At 46.9% G+C, this 22909-nt stretch overlaps 2 protein-coding genes across 8 annotated transcripts in view; both read left to right on the forward strand.

Annotated features, from left to right (window-relative positions):
• Positions 1–13336, forward strand: part of RGP1 (RGP1 homolog, RAB6A GEF complex partner 1) — a 38267-nt gene extending 24931 nt beyond the window's left edge. Inside the window, exons 11-12 of the mRNA XM_010331676.3 lie at positions 2462–10558; positions 11310–13336. The gene's annotated coding sequence lies outside the window, so the exon portion shown is untranslated. The remainder of the gene's footprint in view (positions 1–2461; positions 10559–11309) is intronic.
• NPR2 (natriuretic peptide receptor 2) overlaps positions 1–22909 on the forward strand; it is a 50310-nt gene that overhangs the window by 17099 nt on the left and 10302 nt on the right. For 3 of the 7 annotated variants that reach the window (XM_074395036.1, XM_074395035.1, XM_074395033.1), the window contains exons 2-4: positions 14006–14190; positions 16614–16889; positions 17702–17907. In XM_074395036.1, the coding sequence (XP_074251137.1) occupies positions 14178–14190; positions 16614–16889; positions 17702–17907 (495 nt within the window). In that variant the 5' untranslated portion in view covers positions 14006–14177. Of the gene's footprint in view, positions 1–3271; positions 3352–14005; positions 14191–15411; positions 16890–17701; positions 17908–22909 lie in introns of those variants that run through there. The other 4 variants (XM_074395032.1, XM_003943789.4, XM_010331665.3 and 1 more) reach the window with 2 other exon arrangements.

The raw sequence follows: 22909 nt of genomic DNA on the forward strand, positions 1-22909 counted from the left end.
AATATATATAAATTATATATAATATAATATATATAATAAAATAATAATAATATAATTATATATAATAAAAATTTATATATATAAATTATATACTATATATAATATATATAATATATATATAAAATATATATAAATTATAACACATACTATCCCTAAAGAGACAGTCAGTCTTAACATTTTGATTTATACTTTTCCAGGTTTCTTTTTTTCTTTTCTTTTTTTTTTGAGATAGAGGATTGCTCTGTTAACCTAGGCTGGAATCCAGTGGTGCTATCTCAGCTCACTGCAACCTCCACCTTCTGGATTTAAGCGATTCTCCTGCTTCAGTCTCCCAAGTAGCTGGGACTACAGGTGCACACCACCATACCTGGCTAATTTTTGTGTTTTTAGTAAAGACGGGGTTTCACCATGTTGGCCAGGCTGGTCTTGAACTCCCTACCTCAGGTAATCCACCCATCTCAGCCTCCCAAAATGCTGGGATTACAGGCATGAGCCACTGTGCCCAGCCCCAGTTTTCTTTTAAAAAAATATTTATTTAATTTTTAAAAACTCTTTTCTGCTGAACAGCCTGTGGGGATTTTTAAAAAATATATATATATATATATATATGTATATACGATAAACTATAAACTTAAATCTAATTTTCAGCTTGGTTAGATTTAGTTTAGACTTTTTCATTTTTTTTTTTTGTTTTTCTTTTTGAGACAGAGTCTCGCTCTGTCACCCAGGCTGGAGTACAGTGGCGCGATCTCGGCTCATTGCAACCTCCGCCTCCTGGGTTCTTGAAATTCTCCTGCCTCAGCCTCCTGAGTGGCTGGGACTACAGGCGCACGCCACCACACCTGACCAAGTTTTTGTATTTTAGTAGAGATGGGGTTTCACTGTGTTACCTAGGCTGGTCTCAAACTCCTGAGCTCAGGCAATCCACCCGCCTCAGCCTCCCAAAGTGCTGGGATTACAGAAGTGAGCCACTGCGCCAGGCTTTTAATTTTTAAAAGAAATAAAAGAGATGGGGTCTTGCTTTGTTGCCCAGGCTGGTCTCAGACTCAGGCTCAAGTAATCCTCCTGCCTTGGACTCCCAGTGTTGGAGTTGCAGATGTGAGCTACCACACCTGGCTCATATTATGATTGCTAAAGATCTTTCTTTGGCCGAGCCTGGTGGCTCATGTCTGTAAATCCCAGAATTTTGGGAGGCTGAGCTGGGTGGATCACCTGAGGTCGGGAGTTTGAGACCAGCCTCTCCAACATGGAGAAACCCTGTCTTTACTAAAAATACAAAATTAGCTGGGCATGGTGGCTCATGCCTGTAATCCCAGCTACTCAGAAAGCTGAGGCAGGAGAATCACTTGAACCCAGGAGGCGGAGGTTGCAGTGAACCGAGATTGTGCCATTGCACTCCAGCCTGGGCAACAAGAGTGAAACTCTATCTCAAAAAGCAAAAACAAAATTAAAAAAAAGATCATTTTTTATAGGTGAAAATATAGTCCATTGTTATTTTAAATTTATAGCCACTTTTAAAATTTTGTATATTGGTGGAAAAACTATTATTTAATGCTAAATTTTATTAAAGCAGTCATATTCTAAGTTGGTTGAATGAAGTGAATGGTTAATCTGGGTTATCCTGGTTTTGGATGAATGTTCATGTGACTCTGAAGGTGTCATACCCCAGTTCTACCACTTCTGGGCCCTGAGGAGACTCAGCCTCAGCACCTTGCTCCCTCAAGACAGCAAACGCCTCCCTCCCTGAGAGACTTGTGCTAAGCTCTGGTCCAGGAAGGCTGCATAGGCCCTTTGCTGGATGACCCGGTAGGCAGACTAAGTGTGCCTTTAGGGCCAAGCAAAGCAGTGGTACCAAATAGGTTTGGGGGAAAGGATATTGATGTGGTTTTAAAAACATGGGGGAGGCCGAGGTGGGTGGATCGCAAGGTCAAGAGATCAAGACTATCCTGGTCAATATGGTGAAACCCCATCTCTACTAAAAATACAAAAAATTAGCTGGGCATGATGGCACGTGCCTGTAATCCCAGCTACTCAGGAGGCTGAGGCAGGAGAATTGCCTGAACCCAGGAGGCGGAGGTTGCAGTGAGCCGAGATCGCGCCATTGCACTCCAGCCTGGGTAACAAGAGTGAAACTCCATCTCAAAAAACAAAAACAAAAACAAAAACAAAACATGGAAGTAGTTATTATGGGAAAATCTGAATTTATTGATTTTATTTTTATTTCTTTTTTGGAGGAGGGGAATACTATAATATTTTCAGTGTTTTCAGTTTTCATAGAGGTCAATTCCCTTCTTTGACGCATCCCAAATTTTGGTGGGGGGGCTTCAGTCATGTCCTTGTCTTCGTCAGTAGCCCCCTCCCCATATTGTCCCGAGGATTGGGAGGTAGGAAATTTATAATACCCTTTTCTTTCTCTTTTCTCCAAATTCATTTTCTCTCCTGCGTCCCTTTGGGAGAAAAGGGAAATCAGTTCTGCCTCTTCACTCCTCTGTGTTACTCCATCTGGACGGACTCAACACTGAGAGCAGTGAACCTTGAACTTGGCAGTTTTGGAGCCAGGGTCTTTGCCCTCAGTGCAGTAAGTTCATTTTGTTGTTGTTGTTGTTTAGCTCCCAGATTTAGGATCCAAACAGGAAAACAGAACTCACTCTTTTTTTTTTTTTTTTGAGACGGAGTTTCGCTCTTGTTGCCCAGGCTGGAGTGCAATGGCGCGCTCTCGGCTCACCGCAACCTCCGCCTCCTGGGTTCAGGCAATTCTCCTGCCTCAGCCTCCTGAGTAGCTGGGATTACAGGCACGAGCCACCATGCCCAGCTAATTTTTTGTATTTTTAGTAGAGACGGGGTTTCACCATGTTGACCAGGATGGTCTCGATCTCTCGACCTCGTGATCCACCCGCCTCGGCCTCCCAAAGTGCTGGGATTACAGGCTTGAGCCACCGCGCCCGGCCAGAACTCACTCTTAAGCATTTAAGCCAGAGGGCATTTAATCCAGAGAATTAGTTGGCTGTGCATTTGGTGGAAGAGCCGAGAAGCCTTTCAAGGGAAGGTGAGACAATGTGAGGGAATTTAGCAACCGTAGGAACCTTCTAGCATCCCTAGGCGTGGGAAGGAGGGAAAGTGCAAGGGCCAGGGTAACTTAGAAGCTGGAACTCTGGGGACCTGTTCTAGGGCAGCTGGAGCCAAAGAGTGCCTGTCCAGATGCCGGCCCAGCCTGGGAGAGAAGGGGAAGGACAGTCTGGCTTTTCTCTTCGAGTTTTCTGCCAGTGCTTCCCGGACTGAGCTCAGCAGGAAGCCATCTGCAGAGGGAACGGGAAGGAGTGCCACCATTTACTACTTCACATGTGGTTCCACGTAAGCTTGCTTCTGTCTCTTCCTAGTTAACACACTTCTTAAGCATATTGAACTACGTTGAACAGTTTCTCTTTTTTGGTCATATATCACTGATTAGCTCTTCTTATTAGACTTTTCCAAGAAGAGATAAAAAATTTGAAAACCTTTGCGCAATGTAAAAACAAACTCTTTAAAAAAATTACTTGTTTTACTCTTCCAGAATATGGTCCCAAACTGCTGATGGTGGGATGTAGTTCAATTTGAGATATGACATGACAGACCCCTAATAATTACCATAATAATTGACGTTTATTTAATGTTTTACAATATATAAGGTGGTTTTACATTTATTGTTACTACAAATAGGTTTTAATCTGGGGATCTGGGGGCCTGTTTATTTGACCTCTGACAGATTAGCTCAAGGCCTAGATTTGAAAGAAAAAAAATTAGTGTTCTTTTCTTGTTTTCCTCTGAATCACAGATGATAGGCCAACTTCTTTGACTTTTTGTTAGACAGGTTACACTCAGTAGTTGGTGGGAGGTGTTCTCAGCTGTCACTGGTGAGAGAGGCTAGCATCACGTTTCTACTCTGTTTTTCTTCTTGGTGACCTAGCAAGTGTTTAGGACAATGACTGACTCATCTGTTCATGTGGAACCTTTGTAGTCATATAGATCATACCTGCTGTTTTTAGCCTATTCTCCTTCTTCTTTTTTTTTTTCTTTTTTTTTTTGAGACAGAGTCTCACTGTGTTGCCTAGACTGGAGTGCAGTGGTACGACCACTGCTCACTGCAACCTCTGCTTCCTAGGTTCAGTTGATTCTCCTGCCCTCAGCATCCTGAGGAGCTGGGATTACAGGCATGGGCCAAATTTTTGTATTTTTAGTAGAGAAGGGATTTCATTATGTTGGCCACGCTGGTCTTGAACTCCTGACCTCAGGTGATCTACCTGCCTCAGCCTCCCAAAATGTTGGAATTACAGGCGTGAGCCACTGCATCTGGCCCCCTATTCTCATCTAAATAACTATTTTATTTGTTTATTTTCAAACTATCATTCTTGCCCCTCAAGGAAGAGTCTAAGTCAGCCCTACACTGCCCTCCAGCCTAGGCAACACAGTGAGACTCTGTCTCAAAAAAAAAAAAAGAAAAAAAAAAAGAAAAGAAGGAGAAGAATAGGCTAAAAACAACAGGCATGATCTATATGACTACAAAGGTTCCACATGAACAGATGAGTCAGTCATTGTCCTAAACACTTTCCATCAGCCCTAGGGCTTCATCTTGTCTAGTGTTTGTTCAAGATTTGCTTTGTGGAAAAGCAAAATAATTGAATTATTGAATTTATTCTTGGGCCAGAGATACCTCAACCAATCTTAGCTTTGTTTTTTGACATTATACATGAAATTATGTAACTCATGTTTTGTTGGGGGGAAGGATTTGTATTTCTTTCTCTTTCTTTCTCTCTCTCTCTCTTTCTTTCTTTTCTTGTAGAGATGGGGTCTCACTGTGTTGACCAGGTTGGTCTTGAACTTTGGCCTCAAACAATCCTCCCATCTTGGCCTCCCAAAGTGCTAGGATTACAAGTGTGAGCCAATGCACTCGGCCTAGTATTGTTTCTTGTAAGATGTCCTAGTTCTAAGTCTTCTTCTTCAGACCTACCGATCTTGTATTATACTTGCCGTAATACTTTATCTTTTGGTTTCAAATGACAGGCTTTTAGAAAAGCCCTCTTAGCTCTGATGTTACCATTCTGCCCTTTGATGTTTTCAATCTCCTTGCTGCAGCTATGAGGGATTCACCATGTGTGTTTATCTATTAAAGGAAATCCCATCTTTCCCTTTGAGGTCCCATTGCCTTCCTTTAAAACATGCAAGATATTAAGCACCCTATATCAGTGACATAATTTTATGCTTTCTTATGATTAAGATTAATTTTTAATGAAAAAATTTGAATAGGTTATACTTACACACCTGTTACAAAATTAAAGATACACAAAATTATAAATAATTAAAGAAATTTCCCTCTCCTCTTGTCCTTCAGATACCTTATTCCCCTTCAGGGGAATAAGTGTTAACAGTTTCCAGTCCAAAAGCTATGTTTTAAGACATAATTAAATTTCTGGCCCCTTCTCTAAAGTCCCTCAATTATTAATCATATTAACTCTGTAGTAGGATGTATCACAACATTATACTGAAAAATAAGCTGAATGTACAAAAGTGTTCAAGCAGTCAGAATACTTTTGAATATAATACGACATGTCAAACTGGTGTCTGACATGGACGGCTTCTGGGTGCATGCAAGTCCCTAAATGTCCAGCCTTCCTTCTGTGCATTTGCTTTGCCTGCCCACATACTCACTCCTTCCTCTCACATGCACAAATAATGCACATTCGCTTTCCTGTTTGCTTTCTCTTAAGCCCAAGTCTTATTCATCTGGGATTCTTTTTTTTTTTTTTTTTTTTTGAGACGGAGTTTCACTCTTGTTACCCAGGCTGGAGTGCAATGGCACGATCTCGGCTCACCGCAACCTCCGCCTCCTGGGTTCAGGCAATTCTCCTGCCTCAGCCTCCTGAGTAGCTGGGATTACAGGCACGTGCCACCATGCCCAGCTAATTTTTTGTATTTTTAGTAGAGACGGGGTTTCACCTTGTTGACCAGGATGGTCTTGATCTCTTGACCTTGTGATCCACCCGCCTTGGCCTCCCAAAGTGCTGGGATTACAGGCTTGAGCCACTGCGCCCAGCCCTCATCGGGATTCTTTAGCCCCTTGGAGGATTTACAGATGCTCCTAGATTCACCTGCCCCTGAAATAATATACAAGATGTTGTGGAATAATATGTAGATGTGCTTTTTATATTTTAATGGGGAAAAGAAAGTATATATGGCTTTCATCTGATATTCTATCTCCAGTTTACCTCTGTCTTCTTTATTTTGCCTGTACCTTCAAAATCCTGGTTCTTCCTGTCACTCAAAATATGACTTTGCCTCCCCATTGAGGAATACAGTTGAGCTCCTTATTCCATATAACCTTCTCTTTATTTCAATATATTATAGAGGATGTTGAGTAAGATTTTTCTATATTGCCCTGGAATTGGTGACTAGGATCCAAAGTTGTGACAAGGAGGACTAAATACTACACCTTCTAGAGAGAGTTGCTAATAACTGGGGCCAGAGCTTCTCTCCAGCGCTTACGAAGTGGTAGTAGAGGTGGCCCTGCAACTTCCAGCCACTAAGCCAACCCACACCTTACCACCCCACCTCCATTCCCAATCTATATAAGAGACAACTGAAGGGAGGCTGTCATGAGCCTAGCAGGGAGTACTTTTCCCTCCTTTCTCCCCTTAAAGTAAGCAAGGAGATATGAAAGAGATCTACATGAAAGAGAGATTGATTTCTCATTCCTTGCTTAAACTATCTGTTTAGACAATGGACTTGTTCAGCTCTGTATCTATCAGAGAAGAGGAAAGGCAATTAGAGAAAGGAGAAAGGGCAGAGTGAGGGGATAATGATGGAATAGTCTGCATTCATCCTGTTTGGCTTAGCAAGGGTATGTGAGTTTCTGTGATCGAAGGGACACTGAAGAAGATCTCCGGGCTTGAGCCATCATGCTGGTAAACCCATCCAAAAGGCTGCCTGCTGAACAGAAGTGAAGAGGGTTAAAGAGATGGCTTGGAGCAGGATTGTCTGCATTAGGGCACAACTCAGTGGAGCAGCCCGGAAGGACCTTCTAAAGGACTCACAGAAGTGTCTCATAAGAGAGCCAGCATCTTTTTTTTTTTTTTTTTTTTTTTTAAGATGAGGTTTGTTGCCCAGGCTGGAGTACAGTGTCATGATTATGGCTCACTGCAGCCTCAATCTCCTGGGCTCAAGTGATCCTCCTGCCTCTGTCTCCTGAGTATCTGGGACTGCAGTCATGTGCCACCACATCTGGCTAATTTTTAAAAGTTTTTTTTGTAGAGACAGGGTCTCCCTATGTTGCCCAGGCTGGTCTCAAACTGCTGGGCTCAAGTGATCCTCCAGCCTCAGCCTTCCAATGCCTTGGGATTACAGGCTCGAGCCACCATACCATGCCCAAGAAAGACAGCGTTTTGACATCTGCCAAACAACACGTTAGCATGGCCTGTCAGCAAACAGTGGTTTGTGATAACTACCTTATTAAATGAAAAGAGAGTTCTTTTCCTCCCTGCCTTCCTCCTAGTTCCCAACCACCGAAGAGCTAAAATCCTTCTAGAGAACCTTCCAAAGAACTAGAGGAGGAGCAGAATCCATAGAAGGGACTATATTCTCTCTACCAGAGGTTCCTTAAGCCATGGCTTAAGATGAATTTTGCACTGGACCTGAGACTGGAGTTTTAAGCCATACTGGACTGAGTTTTTAAATAACCAAAAGGGAGCAGAGTGCTATGGACTCTGACCCTGATGATGTCATGTCGTGGTTTTCAAGTGGTGAGAGATAGGGGTGTATTTATTTATTTATTTATTTGGAGACGTTTCGCTCTTGTTGCCTGGGCTGGAGCATAGTGGTGTGATTTTGGCTCACTGCAACCTTCGCTTGTGGGTTCAAGTGATTCTGCTGCCTCAGCCTCCCAAAAAGCTGGGACTACAGGCGCCCACCACCACACCCACCTAATTTTTGTATATTGAGTAGAGTCAGGTTTTCACCTTGCTGGCCAGGCTGATCTCAAACTCCTGACCTCAGGTGATCCATCTGCTTTGGCCTCCCAAAGTGCTGGGATTACAAGCAAGAGGCACTACGCCTGGCTGGAGTGTTTGTTTTAAATCAGATTACTGAAACATAATTAACATACTGTAAAGTTCAACTTTGTTGGTATATTTTGAAAATAAGATGTGTCACTAATGTGCTCTCCTTTGTCTTTGCTGAGAATCCCAACATGGGCTAAAACATTTTCTCTCTTCGCCCCCTCCTCTCTCTGTCTCCATTTATATATATTTTTTGAGCTGGAGTCTCACTCTGTCACCCAGGCTGGAGTGCAATGGTGTGATTTCTGCTCACTGCAACCTCTGCCTCCTGGGTGCAAGCAATTCTCTTGCCTCAGCCTCCTGAGTAGCTGGGATTATAGGTGCCTGCCACCACACCCAGCTAAGTTTTGTATTTTTAGTAGAGATGGGGTTTCGCCATATTGGCCAGGCTGCTCTCTTGGTCAGGCTGGTCTTGAACTCCTGACCTCGTGATCTGCCCGCTTCAGCCTCCCAAAGTGCTGGGATTACAGGCATGAGCCACCAAGCCAGGCCCTATCTCTATATAATTTTAAAATAGAACACAGCGTCTCACTATGTTACCCAGGCTGAACTTGAACTCCCAATCTCATGAGATCTTCCTACCTTAGCCTCCTGAGTAGCTGAAACTACAGGCACACACCACCCCGCTCAGTTGAAAATATCTCATTTCTAATGCCAAGCTTTACTCTTCACAGAATATGGATATGATGGGGAAAGGCAGAAAGCCCCATTCACTTAAAGCACTTTGACTCATCTTTACAAGTTTCCCTAGACCAGTGCTTAATTTATATATCCTTTTTCTTGGTGCTCCAAAAGTTTTGACACCCTAGAACAATTCATCATAATGAAATTTTGCCTGGGGGAGGGACATGCCTTTCTTTTGTAAATTGGGAGGATTGTTGTGAGCACAACTGTTGTGAGCACAAGTCATTCTCAGGCAGATCAGTTTTGGGAATGAGTACATAAGGAAGTTCAGGGTCTGGAGATGGATTCCCTTAAAGCCATCTGTACAAACAGAGTCCTTGGAAAGCCTTTTGTGCTACCACTGTTTGAAAGCTGCTGCCCAGAGTTTCCCTGGAGGCACCTCAGGGGTTCTGTTTGAGAAAGAGGAGAGGGCGAGGAGTTTCTGGACCCACCCCTGCTGTTTCATCTGGAGCAGCTGGGCTTTTATTTATTCTATTTTATGTGTAAATTTTCATTTGAAGGAATGGTTTTGCTGCTAAAAATAACAGTGTGAAAAAACATAGCCTCCAAGGGGGACCATTTAAAGATTTTAAGCAGTGATGTGACATAATTAGGTTTTTGTTTCAAAAGGTTGCTTTGGCACCTGAATACACCGTGGAGGCTGGACTGAAGGGAGGTGAGACTGGAGAGACCCAGAGAGAATGCAGAGTAAGAACTGGTCACTCTGGGCTCCATCCCAGGGTCAGCATCCACTTTAGGTGGACCAGGGGCTTCACAGCTTGCCAGTCTCCACCCAGCTGCTTCTCCCATTCCCATTTCCTGCCTGGCCCATGATGACCTTTGCCTTTGCAACACCTGCCTTTGACTCTTTTTCATCTTGGAGAGCCAGTCAGCCTCCAAGTCCTGTTGTTTCTTCCCTCAAATTCCCTCAGATTTGTTTCTCTCTCCATTGCTATCCCATCATCCTAGATTAGGCACTTAGCATTTCAGGCTTGGGTTTCTCCAGGAACCTCTTCGCTGCTCTTCTTGCTTTCAGTCTGTCTGCCCACCAATCTTACATTGCCACTGCTTAACTTCTCTATGTTCTTCATCACATATTGCAGTATAGTTTTGTCCATTTCTGCTTCACATTTCTCCTCCTCTTCCCAGTCTTTGGCTTCTGTAGAAAATTCTAAGCAGAGCAAAATACTAAAATAGTGACTAGTGCATTTCCAGTCTCTAGAAGTGGTGACAGCTATGTTTTCTTTGCCTCTTTTTATGCCAGGTATTTGTAGAGTTAGCAGGACTTAAAAGGCAAGGGGACACCTTTCCCTCTTGCCACTTTTTCCTCAGTGAAAGATTTTGTGAAAGTGGAATTTCAAATGGAGTGGGGACGAGATTATTTCAGGGAATGTTATATTTGAGACTTCATGCTATTGGACTCTCCTAAGGGGTAGTAAATAACTAATGGGGTTGGTAATAATGATGACAGGTGGTAATAGGAAAATAGGGAAACAGTCTATGTATCTAGGAAGATGGGTCAAGTGTGGGAGGGCAGAGGAGACCACTGGGGCCTTCCTAGACACCCACAGAGGTGCTGGTCCAGGCCTGAATGGAGCGGACAGGTTAAATATGGTTCCCTGAAACTGGGGAAATAAATGTGTGATTGCTTTTCCTGATAATTCTTAAATTCCTCTCTTAGGAATCACTGGCCATCTATAAAGCAATTTCCATGGGAAAATGACTTGTTTGGACTGTATTTTCACAAAGTTGATATTTCTGGCCCTTAGAATATGATACCCATTTGTCTTTTAAAACACATATCTATATAGGTAAGTTGGAAGCTGGGATCTGATTTGAAAATATTTTGAACTTACGAAGATGTGTATGAATTCAAAATAAAAACTCTTGACCCTTTAAACAATCACAGCAGCCCCCACCAGACATGCTCTGTCACCCAGGCTGGAGTGCAGAGGTGCAATCTCTGCTCACTACAACTTCTACCTCCTGGGTTCAAGCGATTCTCCTGCTTCAGCCTCCCAACTAGCTGAGATGACAGGCACCTGCCACCACTCCAGGCTAATTTTTGTATTTTTAGTAGAAATGGGGTTTTGCCACATTGGTCAGGCTGGCCTCCAACTCCTGACTTCAGGTGATCCACCCACCTTGCCTTCCCAAAGTGCTGGGATTACAAGCATGAGCCACCACTCCCAGCCTATAGCAGCCCTTTGAGGCCGTTGACTATCTGTGAGAAGATGAACTAGATCTTAGATCTACAACCATACTGTGAACTGTGTGGCCAGGAGGGAAGCAGGAGTTGGAGCGGACCTGGAGGTTTGATCTGATTTCAGGATTCTGTCTCTCCCTTACTGGGGCTAAAATAAATAATGCAGAATTTGAATAAAATCCCTCTTTGCTTTCTATATATATTTTACTACATTTCTTTTTTTACATTGCTTTCTCCTTTTCCTATTGAGATGTGTTGTGAAGTGGATCTTTCCTGCCTTATTTGATCTACGTTTCCATGGCTGTTCTCTGCCCTCTGTTGGCAGGTTCTCTTGAACCTGTTTGTCTTGTGTGCAGGGGACAATTGCATGGAGTCAAAGCCTGTTTCTGCCAGTCAGGTTAGCAGAGAGAAGCCTGGAAGACATTTTGTTTTCTGGAATTCCGTAGGCCTGGGAATCCTGGGAGGCATGATCAAGTGTAGAACAAACCTGGGGATCCAGATTCAGCTACACAAATAGGTCAGTTATAAAACTGTTTAATGTTGTCAGTTTGGGGCATCAGCGCTTATCATGAAGATTAGCATAAGCCTGAATCCCATGGTGGTTGCAGAGCTCAGCTAGGGTCTTGAGGCACCTTTGGCCTCAGTGTGACCAGGATTAGGATTTCTTTTGAAGAAGGGACAGGGCAGCTTTGAAACTGTAGAAACTTCTAGCAGCTGGCCAATCTGATACTCTGCAGTTTAGTCCTGGATCAAAAATAAGGTATTTGGGGCCGGGCGTGGTGGCTTATGCCTGTAATCCCAGCACTTTGGGAAGCTGAGGCGGGTGGATCACTTGATGTCAGGAGTCCGAGACCAGCCTGGCCAACATGGTAAAACCCTGTCTCTCCTAAAAATATAAAAATTAGCTGGACATGGTGGCGGATGCCTATAATCCCAGCTACTTGGGAGGCTGAGGCAGGAGAATTGCTTGAACCTGGAGGTGGAGGTTGTAGTGAGCCGAGATTGTATCACTGCATTCCAGCCTGGGTAACAACAAAGAAAAAAAAAAAAAAAAAAGAAAAAATAAATAAGGTGTTGGCTGACTATCCAGAAGAAATTATAGCTGGTATCTGTCTGTGGAATAGAAGAAGGCCATGACAATGCTACAAAGAGAAAGTTGGACCCTAGCTGGTTGCTGCATGGGCCAGTAGAATCTAGATTTCCCAGGCTTCCTATGTATTGCAGCGGGATCACCAAATACAGCCAGAATATTATTGTCCACATCAATGAGAGCAGTGAGAGCTTGGAAAGCTGGATATAAACATAACCAAAGGTCTCATTTATCTAATATTTTCAGCTTCCCCCAAACATGAAAAAATAAACACCAAAAACCTTTCACTGGGTGTTAATTAAAAACCTCATTCGAGGATTTAACTTTTATATTCCCACTCCTTCCCACTTCTTTTTTATCTTTTAAAATTTATTTTTGGTTTTTACTTATTTATTTTGTTGTTGTTTTTTGAGATGGAGTCTCGCTTTGTCGTGCGGTGGCACGATCTCTGCCCACTGCAACCTCCACTGCCGGATTCAAGCGATGCTTCTGCCTCAGCCTCCCAAGTTGGGATTACAGGTGTCCACCACCACACCCCTAAGTTTTGTATTTTCAGTAGAGACAAAGTTTCACCATGTTGGCCAGGCTGGTCTTGAAGTCCCGACCTCAAATGATCGGCCTGCCTTGGCCTCCCAAAGTACCGGGATTACAGGTGTAAGCCACCATGCCTGGCCTTACGTAGTTACATTTTATGGAGGTAAGGTCTCACTGTGTTGTCCAGGTTGGTCTCAAACTCCTTTGCTTTTCCCACCTTGGCCTTCCAAAGTGCTGGGATTATAGGCATGAGCCACTGCACCAGGGTCCACCCAAGCTGGAGTGCAGTGTCATCATCATGACTTACTGCAGCCTCTATCCTCTGGACTCAAGCGATTCCTCCCACCTCAGCCTCCCAAGTAACTGGGACCACGGGTTTGTGTCACCATGTCCAATTGATTTGTTTGGTTTTTAATAGAGAGTACAGGCATTAGTGGCCGGGCGCGGTGGCTCAAGCCTGTAATCCCAGCACTTTGGGAGGCCGAGGCGGGTGGATCACGAGGTCGAGAGATCGAGACCATCCCGGTCAACATAGTGAAACCCCGTCTCTACTAAAAATACAAAAAATTAGCTGGGCATGGTGGCACGTGCCTGTAATCCCAGCTACTCGGGAGGCTGAGGCAGGAGAATTGCCTGAACCCAGGAGGCGGAGGTTGCGGTGAGCCCAGATCGCTCCATTGCACTCCAGCCTGGGTAACAAGAGCGAAACTCTGTCTCAAAAAAAAAAAAAGAAAAAAGAAAAAAAAAAAAGAAAAGAGAGTACAGGCATTACAGGCATGAGCCACTGTGCCTGGCCCCTTCCTACTTTCTAGTTAAGTGGCCTATTGGAAGGAAGAGGGAAAGGCAAGATGCTTGAATGTTCAATCCGTAACATAATGAAGAATTGTCCTTAATGTTCACAATAATGATATATCATGTACTTGTACTTGCTTAGGAGCCTGGGTGACAGTGGTAGTGGCGGCTGATCCTCACCGAGGGCTGCAGGTGTTCCAGAGAGACTCACATGGGTCTTTGGTAGCTATTATACTGTAAGCACAGCTTTCTATAGTAAGTTCCATGAGTCAGCAAAATATCTGTAAAAAGCCTCTCCTTGGAGACCATGAAACCTGCATTTTCATCTCTCTTTTGCAACAAAAAAACCATGGGGGGTTGGGGAAGAGGAGCAAGTAAGGACGCTGCAACCTTCCTCTCTGGTATTTGGTTTTCAAGTATCTTTAAATGAGAGGGATTAATGTTATATGTATCTGATTCCTCCTAGCCCTGTCATACTGTAATTCTTTCAGGGATTTTGCCATTTTGGATTTGCTTGTCTCATAAAACTGTGTAGTTGCTTAAAAACCAACTATTCTATTTGGTTGACTTGGTCTAAAGTCTTTCTCATGTTGTCTCATCATTCTTTTGACTGTTCCTTTTTTCTGCCTTGCCCAGGTAGGACGAAATTCCTTTTCACTACAGTATTGGGAGCCTGGAACTAGAGTTATCACCCCTCATGTTAAAGAAGGATCTGTCCGAAGGCTTCCATCTCTACTGGGCTTGAGGCAAGAGACATTGTCAGGGGGCGGCTTGCCCTTGGCCTCTGTGCCCCAGGAATTGCAAATGTATGTTCCTCAAAGGTAAGGACTGCATCATTCGGCTATCTTTGTATTCACAGGTACAGCTTGTGCTAGGCAGCCAGTGTTCAATAAATATCGTGCCTATGGATAAAGTGGCATTGTCCTTAATTTCCCCCCCACACCACTAGGTGTCGCCTTCATCTCAGAGAAACCATGCCTGTCCCCACCCTACACTCACACCCCACTCCAGGGCTCCAGGAGCGCTCTTAGCTTTTGATTTCTGGAGAAAGAGCTCGAAGGGGGAGAGAAACCGTGGCTCCTAGCACGGGAAGAGATTGGGCTTACGTGCACGTCCTTTGTGACAGTTGGAGAAAAGTCCCCAAGGCCCCATAGCAGCCCCTCTCAGCCACCATGAGATCATCCCTCACAAGCTGTTCCTGGGGTCAGATTGGCACTCCAGATATGGGCCTCCCCCCGGGGAGAGCTTCCTAAGGCTGGAAGGCTGGGAGCAAGGTGGAACCCCGGGAGGGGGTGGATGGGCTTCCATTGCGGGGAGTGTCCGTCGGTCCGTTACAGGCTTTCCCTAGGCGCCAGGAGACAAAAGAAAATCGAGGCCCTGACTGAGCAGATGGTGTGGAGGAAGCTGGGCGGGCTGCGGTGGGCCTCTGAGGACACGGGGAGGGAAGGGGGCATGGAGACGGCGGGGGCCAAGGGTGGAGTCCCCAGCCACAAGGCGCTTCGTGGACTTCCTAAGGACTGGTGGGAAGGGTAGCGCGGGGACCCCTGGCCGCTGGAGGGCCCGTCCAGGGAGCGCGCACGGCCCCGGGTGGGGTGAGCGGCTCTGCCGTCGGGAGGGCGCTATGGTTTGCGAGGCGGGGGCTGGTGAGGATACCACACGTCTGGGGATCCTCGACTGCTCCCTGCAGACTGGAGCCCCTGAGGGACTCAGGGAGTTGAGGGGAGACCGAAGAAGAGCGGGCTAAGCGAGAGTAAGAGGACAAGCCCTGGGGTCGCCCGCCTGTGTGAGATGGAAGGAGAGCGGCGGGGGTACCGGGGCATGGGGGAGACCCGGGTAGGCCCTGAGGGCGAGGGAGCGCCCGGGAACCCCGCCGGCCGGCGACGCCCTGGTGCGGAGCCCCAAGTGCTCACCGGGGTGGGTTTGGGACCCGGCGGTCCCGGGCGCCCGGGCGGGGGGTGGGGGAAGGCAGCCGGCGCCGGAGGGTGGGGCCGGGAGGGAGGAGGAGGGGCGGCGGGGGAGGGGCGGGGGCGGGCGGCCTGCCCGGGGGAGTCGCACTCGGCCGCCGGCGCAGCGAGCGGAGACTGGCCGGGCCGAGGCGACCTGACCCGGACGAGCGGCGCGCGCGGGGCCCAGGCGGGGGGCGGGAGGAAGCGCGAGGCAGCGCCGGCCGCCGGGGCCCAGGAGAAGCGGAGCAGAGAGGAGCGGGGACACGGGCGGGGCCGCCGTAGCTCCGGATGGGACCAGCGCCTGGGCCCGTTAGTCCCAGCAGGAGCTTCGGGAGAAGCCTTCACAGGGAGATTTACCCCTGCCTTCCGCTGCCCTCCGGCCCAGGCCTCGCTTCGCTCCCCGCCTGCCCATGATCCCAGTCCTTCCGCGGCGCGGGCACCCTCCCACCTTACCCCCTTGGTCCTATGTGTCGCAGCGCCCTCCTGCCCTCCTGGCCCCTTCAGCTGTGAGGTTCTCCCAGGCCGTTTCTTTGTACCAGCCGCCCCCACCCCCACCCCATCCCAGTCCCAGATCCCCTGTTCCTTCTCAGCTTTGGATTCATCAGGCTACTTTGCCTCGCAGTATCCCCATCCCAGGCGCAGTCCCCCTCGGTGACTCCCTCCCCCTGCCACCCCACTGTCAGTCCTCAGTCCTTGCCCGAGGCTGGTAGCCCACTCGTTGCCTGCCCCCCGCCTTCTCCTTTCTCTCCCTGGCCCCCAGTACCTTCTGCATCCCAGCCTACTAGCCCACCCCTCCTTCTCTTCCTGGACCTCTTCCCCAGACTCCAGGCTGGGGGGTGCTCGCGTCTCCCCTGTAGGCCAGAGCAGCCACAAGTTCTGGGGGCGGTGGAGCTGCTGCTTTATCTCCATGGCGCTGCCATCACTCCTGCTGTTGGTGGCAGCCCTGGCAGGTGGGGTGCGTCCTCCCGGGGCGCGGAACCTGACGCTGGCGGTGGTGCTGCCAGAACACAACCTGAGTTATGCCTGGGCCTGGCCACGGGTGGGTCCCGCTGTGGCACTAGCTGTGGAGGCGCTGGGCCGGGCACTGCCCGTGGACCTGCGGTTTGTCAGCTCCGAACTGGAAGGCGCCTGCTCTGAGTACCTGGCACCACTGCGCGCTGTGGACCTCAAGCTGTACCATGATCCCGACCTGCTGCTAGGCCCCGGTTGCGTTTACCCTGCTGCCTCTGTGGCCCGCTTTGCCTCCCATTGGCGCCTTCCCCTGCTGACTGCGGGTGCTGTGGCCTCTGGTTTTGCAGCTAAGAATGAGCATTATCGTACCCTGGTTCGCACTGGCCCCTCTGCTCCCAAGCTGGGTGAGTTTGTAGTGACGCTACATGGGCACTTCAATTGGACTGCCCGTGCCGCCTTGCTGTATCTGGATGCTCGCACAGATGACCGGCCTCACTACTTCACCATCGAGGGCGTCTTTGAGGCCCTGCAGGGCAGCAACCTCAGTGTGCAGCACCAGGTGTATGCCCGAGAGCCAGGGGGCCCCGAGCAGGCCACCCATTTCATCCGGGCCAACGGGCGCAGTGAGTGTGGCCCGGGCTATTTTAGGGTCGGGGAGGAGGGTTGCTGTGTCCCTAAAGCCCAGCACTGGGGAACTGTAGATGGAGATAGGCACTGAGCAGCTATGTGTGGTGGTTGGGATCAAGAAGCACATGTGTTCAGAGCACCTGTGAGACAAGGCTTCATAACCGGAGCTGTGGACACCCTAGGCAGATGCAAACTAGGGAGACGAGAGCATGAGGGGTGAAGCTTGTATCAGGGAGGAATTTGAAAGTGGGGGGATATTGAGTTTGGGGAGCAATGTGAGTACCCTAGAGTAGTGAATGTGATTGATGGCCACTCTGAGATGTGCACCTGTCTGTGATCAGGGCTACCACCCAGACTGGGTTCCAAGACCCCTCGGTGGTGTAAAAATAATGAGGACTCCATGAATGGGCTCAGGGGTCAGCAGATTTGGGAAAGACAGGTAAAGCTCATACTGAGAAATCTGTGCTGTCAGCGCCTTTGGGCCCAGGGAAGGGCAGGGAAGAGTCAGGGAGTGAGGCGGGCTGGGCAGGGAGCAGCAAGGGAGGCTCTGGGAAAGGGAGGGGCTTGAGAGTGACAGCTCCCTTCCTCTGGGGTCTGGACAGGCTCTGACTTCTGTCAGATGGTCCATATGGCCCCAGGGTACTTATGGTGGACTCCAAGGGGGTGGGCTGGGGAGCATCTGCTTGGGTGTTAATAGGTTAGGGCACTCTTTCTTGCTGAAGAGGGACATCCCAGTGATTCAGAGGAGGGTGTGTGGGGGACCTGGATACTTTCTCAGGGTGCTCCTCTGTCATGTACCTGCTCCCAGTTGTGTATATCTGCGGCCCTCTGGAGATGCTGCATGAGATCCTGCTTCAGGCCCAGAGGGAGAATCTGACCAATGGGGATTATGTCTTCTTTTACCTGGATGTCTTTGGGGAGAGTCTCCGTGCAGGCCCCACACGTGCTACAGGCCAGCCCTGGCAGGACAATCGCACCCAGGAACAGGCCCAGGCCCTCAGAGAGGCCTTTCAGGTATTATTTGAGCCAAATCTGAAGGAGGAGGGGGAAGAGGTGATTTGTTGGAAATTCTCTATCTCTTACAAGACCCCACAGAAACCCTTGGAACTGGGCAGGAATTGTGAGCCACAGAAGTAAAATGAACAGAGGCGTTCTGAGTCTAGTGTTACCCTTTCTTCCTTCTCTACTTTTGTGACTCTGAGTGTGCTTGCTGCCAAGACCTACTTTGGCTGCCTCCAAAATCCTAAAACACTGACTTTCCTAAGTGCCAGTAGTAGGCTGTACTGTGGGGGAGAAAAGTTCAGGAAAAGATCTGTTCCTAGCCCTTTGGTGGGCTTCCACCCTTTACGGAGAGGTGAGGCATCATTCTGGTACAGTCAAAGTTTGAGAAAGGATATGATTATGTGTCCTGGAACAGACAACTTAAACTTTAGCAGCTCAGAGGAGAAAGAGTCAATGTGGGCTGTGTTTAGGGAAGGCTTTTATACAGGAAGTGAAACCCTATTGTGACTTTAATGACAGATGTCATTAATAAAGTAGGAGAGGATATCCAGGCTGCCTGAGCAAAGAGAAAAAGATAGGAATGGGCGTGTTTGGGAGACCAAGAACATACTGACCCAACAAGAACAAAGGGTTCACTTAAAGGAGATACAGTTGCAAAGGTATCTTAAATGAAATAAAGTTGCAAAGGTATAATCAGATTAAAGACATCTGTAAGTCTTCAGGCACTAGGACTTGAATTTGGGGTCCTTGCCTTTTTTTGTGTGTGGAGATAAATATACAGTAGCAACAGAATTCAGGAATAGAAGAGGGGGAGACTTGGGGCAGTGAGACCATCAGTAACAGGTTAGAAAAGGGGTGAGGTGATGTGGCTTGACCTAGTGTGATGATAGCAGGATAGAGAGAAATGCATTTCAGATTTTAGAAAATTTGCAGGGAATGTTGGCATGACTCTGTTCATTTCACTCCTGCTCAAAACTTTCACTGACTTGTGTTCTAGAGAATAAAATCCTGACAACTTACTGTGACATTTAAGACCTTCTGCAGTCTGTTCACAAACCACTTTTTCAATCTTACCTCCTAGGGCCCTCATGCTGAGAACTGCAGCCCACCTGGCCTCTCTGCCCCCGTGCCTTTATGTTCTTTTTCTTTTTGTCTGGAATGGTCTTCCTTCCCTCATCCCAAATCCTTGCCTCTCCAAATCATACCGATGAATCTTTCCCTGAATCCTCTGCCACTTTTTTGCTAACTGTGCATATTAATGTTTCTCATGTATTTATCCATATCCCTTCTTTTTTTCCAAGAAGGATTGGAGGTGGCTTATGGGATAACCTTAAGGTCCTTTAAACTCTGGGATTATTTGATTCTAAGTAGATGTGTGTAAGGGCTGGACCTGGGTGGCCATTCTTCTCCAGTGAGTAAGGTTTTATGTGGCTGTAATTATACGGTTGTGTCTGATGAGTGTGTGTCTGTGAATGACATAGCTCTTTGCATGCCTGAGAATGAGTCTGTGACTGTCACACTTGAATATGGGCAGTGGCAGGACAGGTTTTGTTTATGCTACAATGTTTTCCTAAAACAATCTTCTCATCTTTGTCTGGGTAATGCTTCCATATTCTTTAAGACTCATACCAGTTATTTTCCTTTCTAGGAAATGATCCCAGAATCCCTAAGTAGGAATTTCCTACTCTTTTGCTTAACTCCATCTACCATAGAACTAACCATATTATTTAGTCAGTGTTTGATCTATTTGAAGGCTGACTTATTTCATTAGTATTTACTGAGCACCTATCATGTCCAGTCACTGTGCTAGGTACTGGTATACAAGGGAGAGCATAACAGATTTAGTTCCTGCCTTTTTGGAGTTTACATTTAGTAGGATAGGCAGACAATAAACAAGTAAGAAAATTAATGCAAATGCAGGAACATATTGTGATGTGTTACTAAAACATAGAAAGGAAAGGGATAGAGTAGAAAGAGAGGAACGAGGGGGTTGCATTTCAGCTGGTGTGGACTTGGGAAGATCTGTGGCCCTCCCAGATGGGAGCAGTCCATAGGCTTCCTGGTTATATCCTTTTTCTTTTCGAGAAAGCTCTGTTGCCCAGGTTGGAGTGGAGTGGTATGATCACAGCTGCTCGCTGCAGTCTTGACCTCCCAGGCTGAAGCAATCCTCCCACCTTGGTTTCCCAAGTTGCTGGGACTACAGGCATATGCCTCCATGCCCAGCTAATTTTTTATTTTTTGTGAGATGGGGTCTTGTTGTGTTACCCGAGCTGGTCTCGAACTCCTGGGTCAAATGATCTTCTTGTCTCAGCCTCTCGGAGTGCTGGGATTACAGGCGTGAGCCACTGTGCCCGGCTGGCTGTATTCTACTTACGGAAGAAAAGCCTCTTTTTCTTCTGTGAGACTTCCTGCCCAGCCAAGGGTCCCCAGCATTAAGGGTAGGGAGAGGAGGGATCAAGTCATCCAATAATCAGTTATATCAATTAACTCTCAGTTCTCCCCCTTACTGTAGGCATTATTCAGACAGAGAAATAAAGAGGGAGACTTTGCTGCAACACCAGAGAAGGGAACTAGGCAGCCAGGAATATGCTGAGGGGAGGGTCAAGGCTTTGGGTGGGTGGGGGTGAGAGGTGATGAGGTGCCCCCCAGCTCTCACCTTCCAATATGGAAGCAGGGCAGGGGCTGAGGGAAGTTGGGCAGTTAGCTCCAGCCAAGGATGAAAGAGCTCAGAGCCTGAGACACTGGCCCTCTGGGGTCCCAGACAGGCCAGCCTGGAAAACGTGGCAATAGAGGAAAGGAGGCCTTGACACAGATGCCCACAGCTTTTCCAGGAGGGTTTCATGCTCAGGGAAAGGCCCTAGCTCATGCTATATTGATACTGGCAACTAGGGGGAGGGCTCTGAAATCAAGTATGTTGATAGGATTTTTCTCTCCCATTTAGCCTCTAGCTGTCCCAGGGCGGGGATCATGTTCATCTTCATATTCCATGTGTCTAGCATGTAGTAGGTGTTTAACATATTTGCTGAATTGAATGAAGGGTGTGTTAGGGAGAGGAGGATAGGATGAGGAATTTGTCTAGATAGGAGTAGAGCTGGCAGGTAATGTAAACCAGGTGATCAACCAGGATAAGGAAGAAAAGATTGAATGGAACTAAATAAGCAAATGACCAGGCTCTGAGGATCCAGAGGCTCAGGCTGGGCAATGGAGAACTGCAGGGTTAGAAACCCAGGCAGAGGTCATAGCCTACATGACCAGCGTGAGATTGGGTTACATGCAGGGAGCACCAGCAGCAAGAATGGAAGAAAGCACTAAACCAAGGGTTTGGAGATCATTTGTTGTCTCTTCAGGCCACTGTTGCCCACCCTCCTGCCATGGCCAGGACGGGTCTCAGTGGGTGGGTCCACAGGTAGAGGCAGGGGCCTCGTGACGGTGCACATTGCCTAGGTGTGCTCCTGGTGTCCACCCACCACTGCACCCATTTGTGGTGGCCTTTGCTTGTTTTTTTCTACCTGGGGTCTACTGTGAAATGGGACACAATTATCTTCCTTAACCTTCTCTCAGGCCCCTGAGCAAGCACAGAAACTGTTTGAGGTTGGGTTTTTTTGGTTTGTTTTTTCATTTTTGTTTTTTGGTACTACAACTAGTAACCACAGCAAAAACAGTTCTAACATAGCAGTTTAGGGGGACCATGGGGCCAAAACTATTTAAAAATAATACTACTATCTTATCTGCCTTTGTCATTCTTGTTCTTTTGTCATTGTGTAGTGAAGTTTTCCGGAAGTTATAATGGCATGGTGATGTCATCACTTGGGCAGCTGTGGAAGGTGTGCTTGTGTGTTCTTGCATTTCTTTTTATTTTTTTTTGTTTTTGAGATGGAGTCTCACTCTTGTTGCCCAAGCTGGAGTATAATGGCGCGATCTTGGCTTACTGCAACCTCCACCTCCCAGGTTCAAGTGATTCGCCTGCCTCAGCCTCCCAAGTAGCTGGGATTACAGGCATGTGCCACCACACCCGGCTAATCTTATATTTTTAGTAGAGATGGGGTTTTTCCATGTTGGTCAGCCTGGTCTCGAACTCCGCACCTCAGGTGATCTGCCCACCATGGCCTCCCAAAGTGCTGGGATTGCAGGCATTGAGTCGTGCCTGGCCTGTGTTCATGCATTTTCAAAATTTATCAGTTTTAATTTCTAAGAAGGTCAATATTGATAGATATAGTCCACATAAACAAATTTTATTTGGGGTCCTTAATAATTTTTAAGAGTGTAAAACGATTGTGAGACCAAGAAGTTGATAACTGCTAGCCTAGAAAACCAGCCAACCTTGAGAATTATTAAAAATGTGTTAAAAACCTATCATCAGCCTTTATTGAAATATAAATTGTGTTGAACCTGATCTTTTCTAGCTCTTTTCCTGACTTTTTACATTCTTTGTCAACAATATCCTACCTTTGTCTTTTATTCTTGGAATAGGTGCTACTGAATGAACTGTTTCAACTCTCTCCTCAGTTCCCTTCTCTTTTTTTAATTTCACCTGAGACTGGGAGAATATTAGAAGCGTGTAATCAGGCAGCCAAATGCTCTAGTAAGAATAATGATATCTTGAGGCAAGCTGCAGTCTAATATAATGAATGCATATTAGAAATCGGCTTCATTATTTCCTATCTGGAATGAATTGATACATAATAGGCCACATGTGATGTGTCTAGCACAGTGTATCTCTATGGTCCACATGTACTTTCTATGACAAGAATAAACAAAACTGGGACAAATGACCGGATTTTAAATTTATCATTTCACAAGTTCTCATTTCACAAAATATATTGAACTGAAGTCTTTCTGGGAAGTTGTGATGCCAGTTTCCTGTCCAAACAGATGTTGGTATTAGTGACTATGTGGCCTGAGGCAGGGCCTGAGGCTGGGAGGTCCAGCAGCTCAGGAAGGGGAAACGTAGGAGACTAATGGGAGCCGGGCAAGCACTTCGGTGAGAGACAGAGACGTGCTGACTCATGCACCC

The sequence above is a fragment of the Saimiri boliviensis genome, chromosome 2 (assembly GCF_048565385.1).
Source record: "Saimiri boliviensis isolate mSaiBol1 chromosome 2, mSaiBol1.pri, whole genome shotgun sequence".
NCBI classification, from domain to species: Eukaryota; Metazoa; Chordata; class Mammalia; order Primates; family Cebidae; genus Saimiri; species Saimiri boliviensis.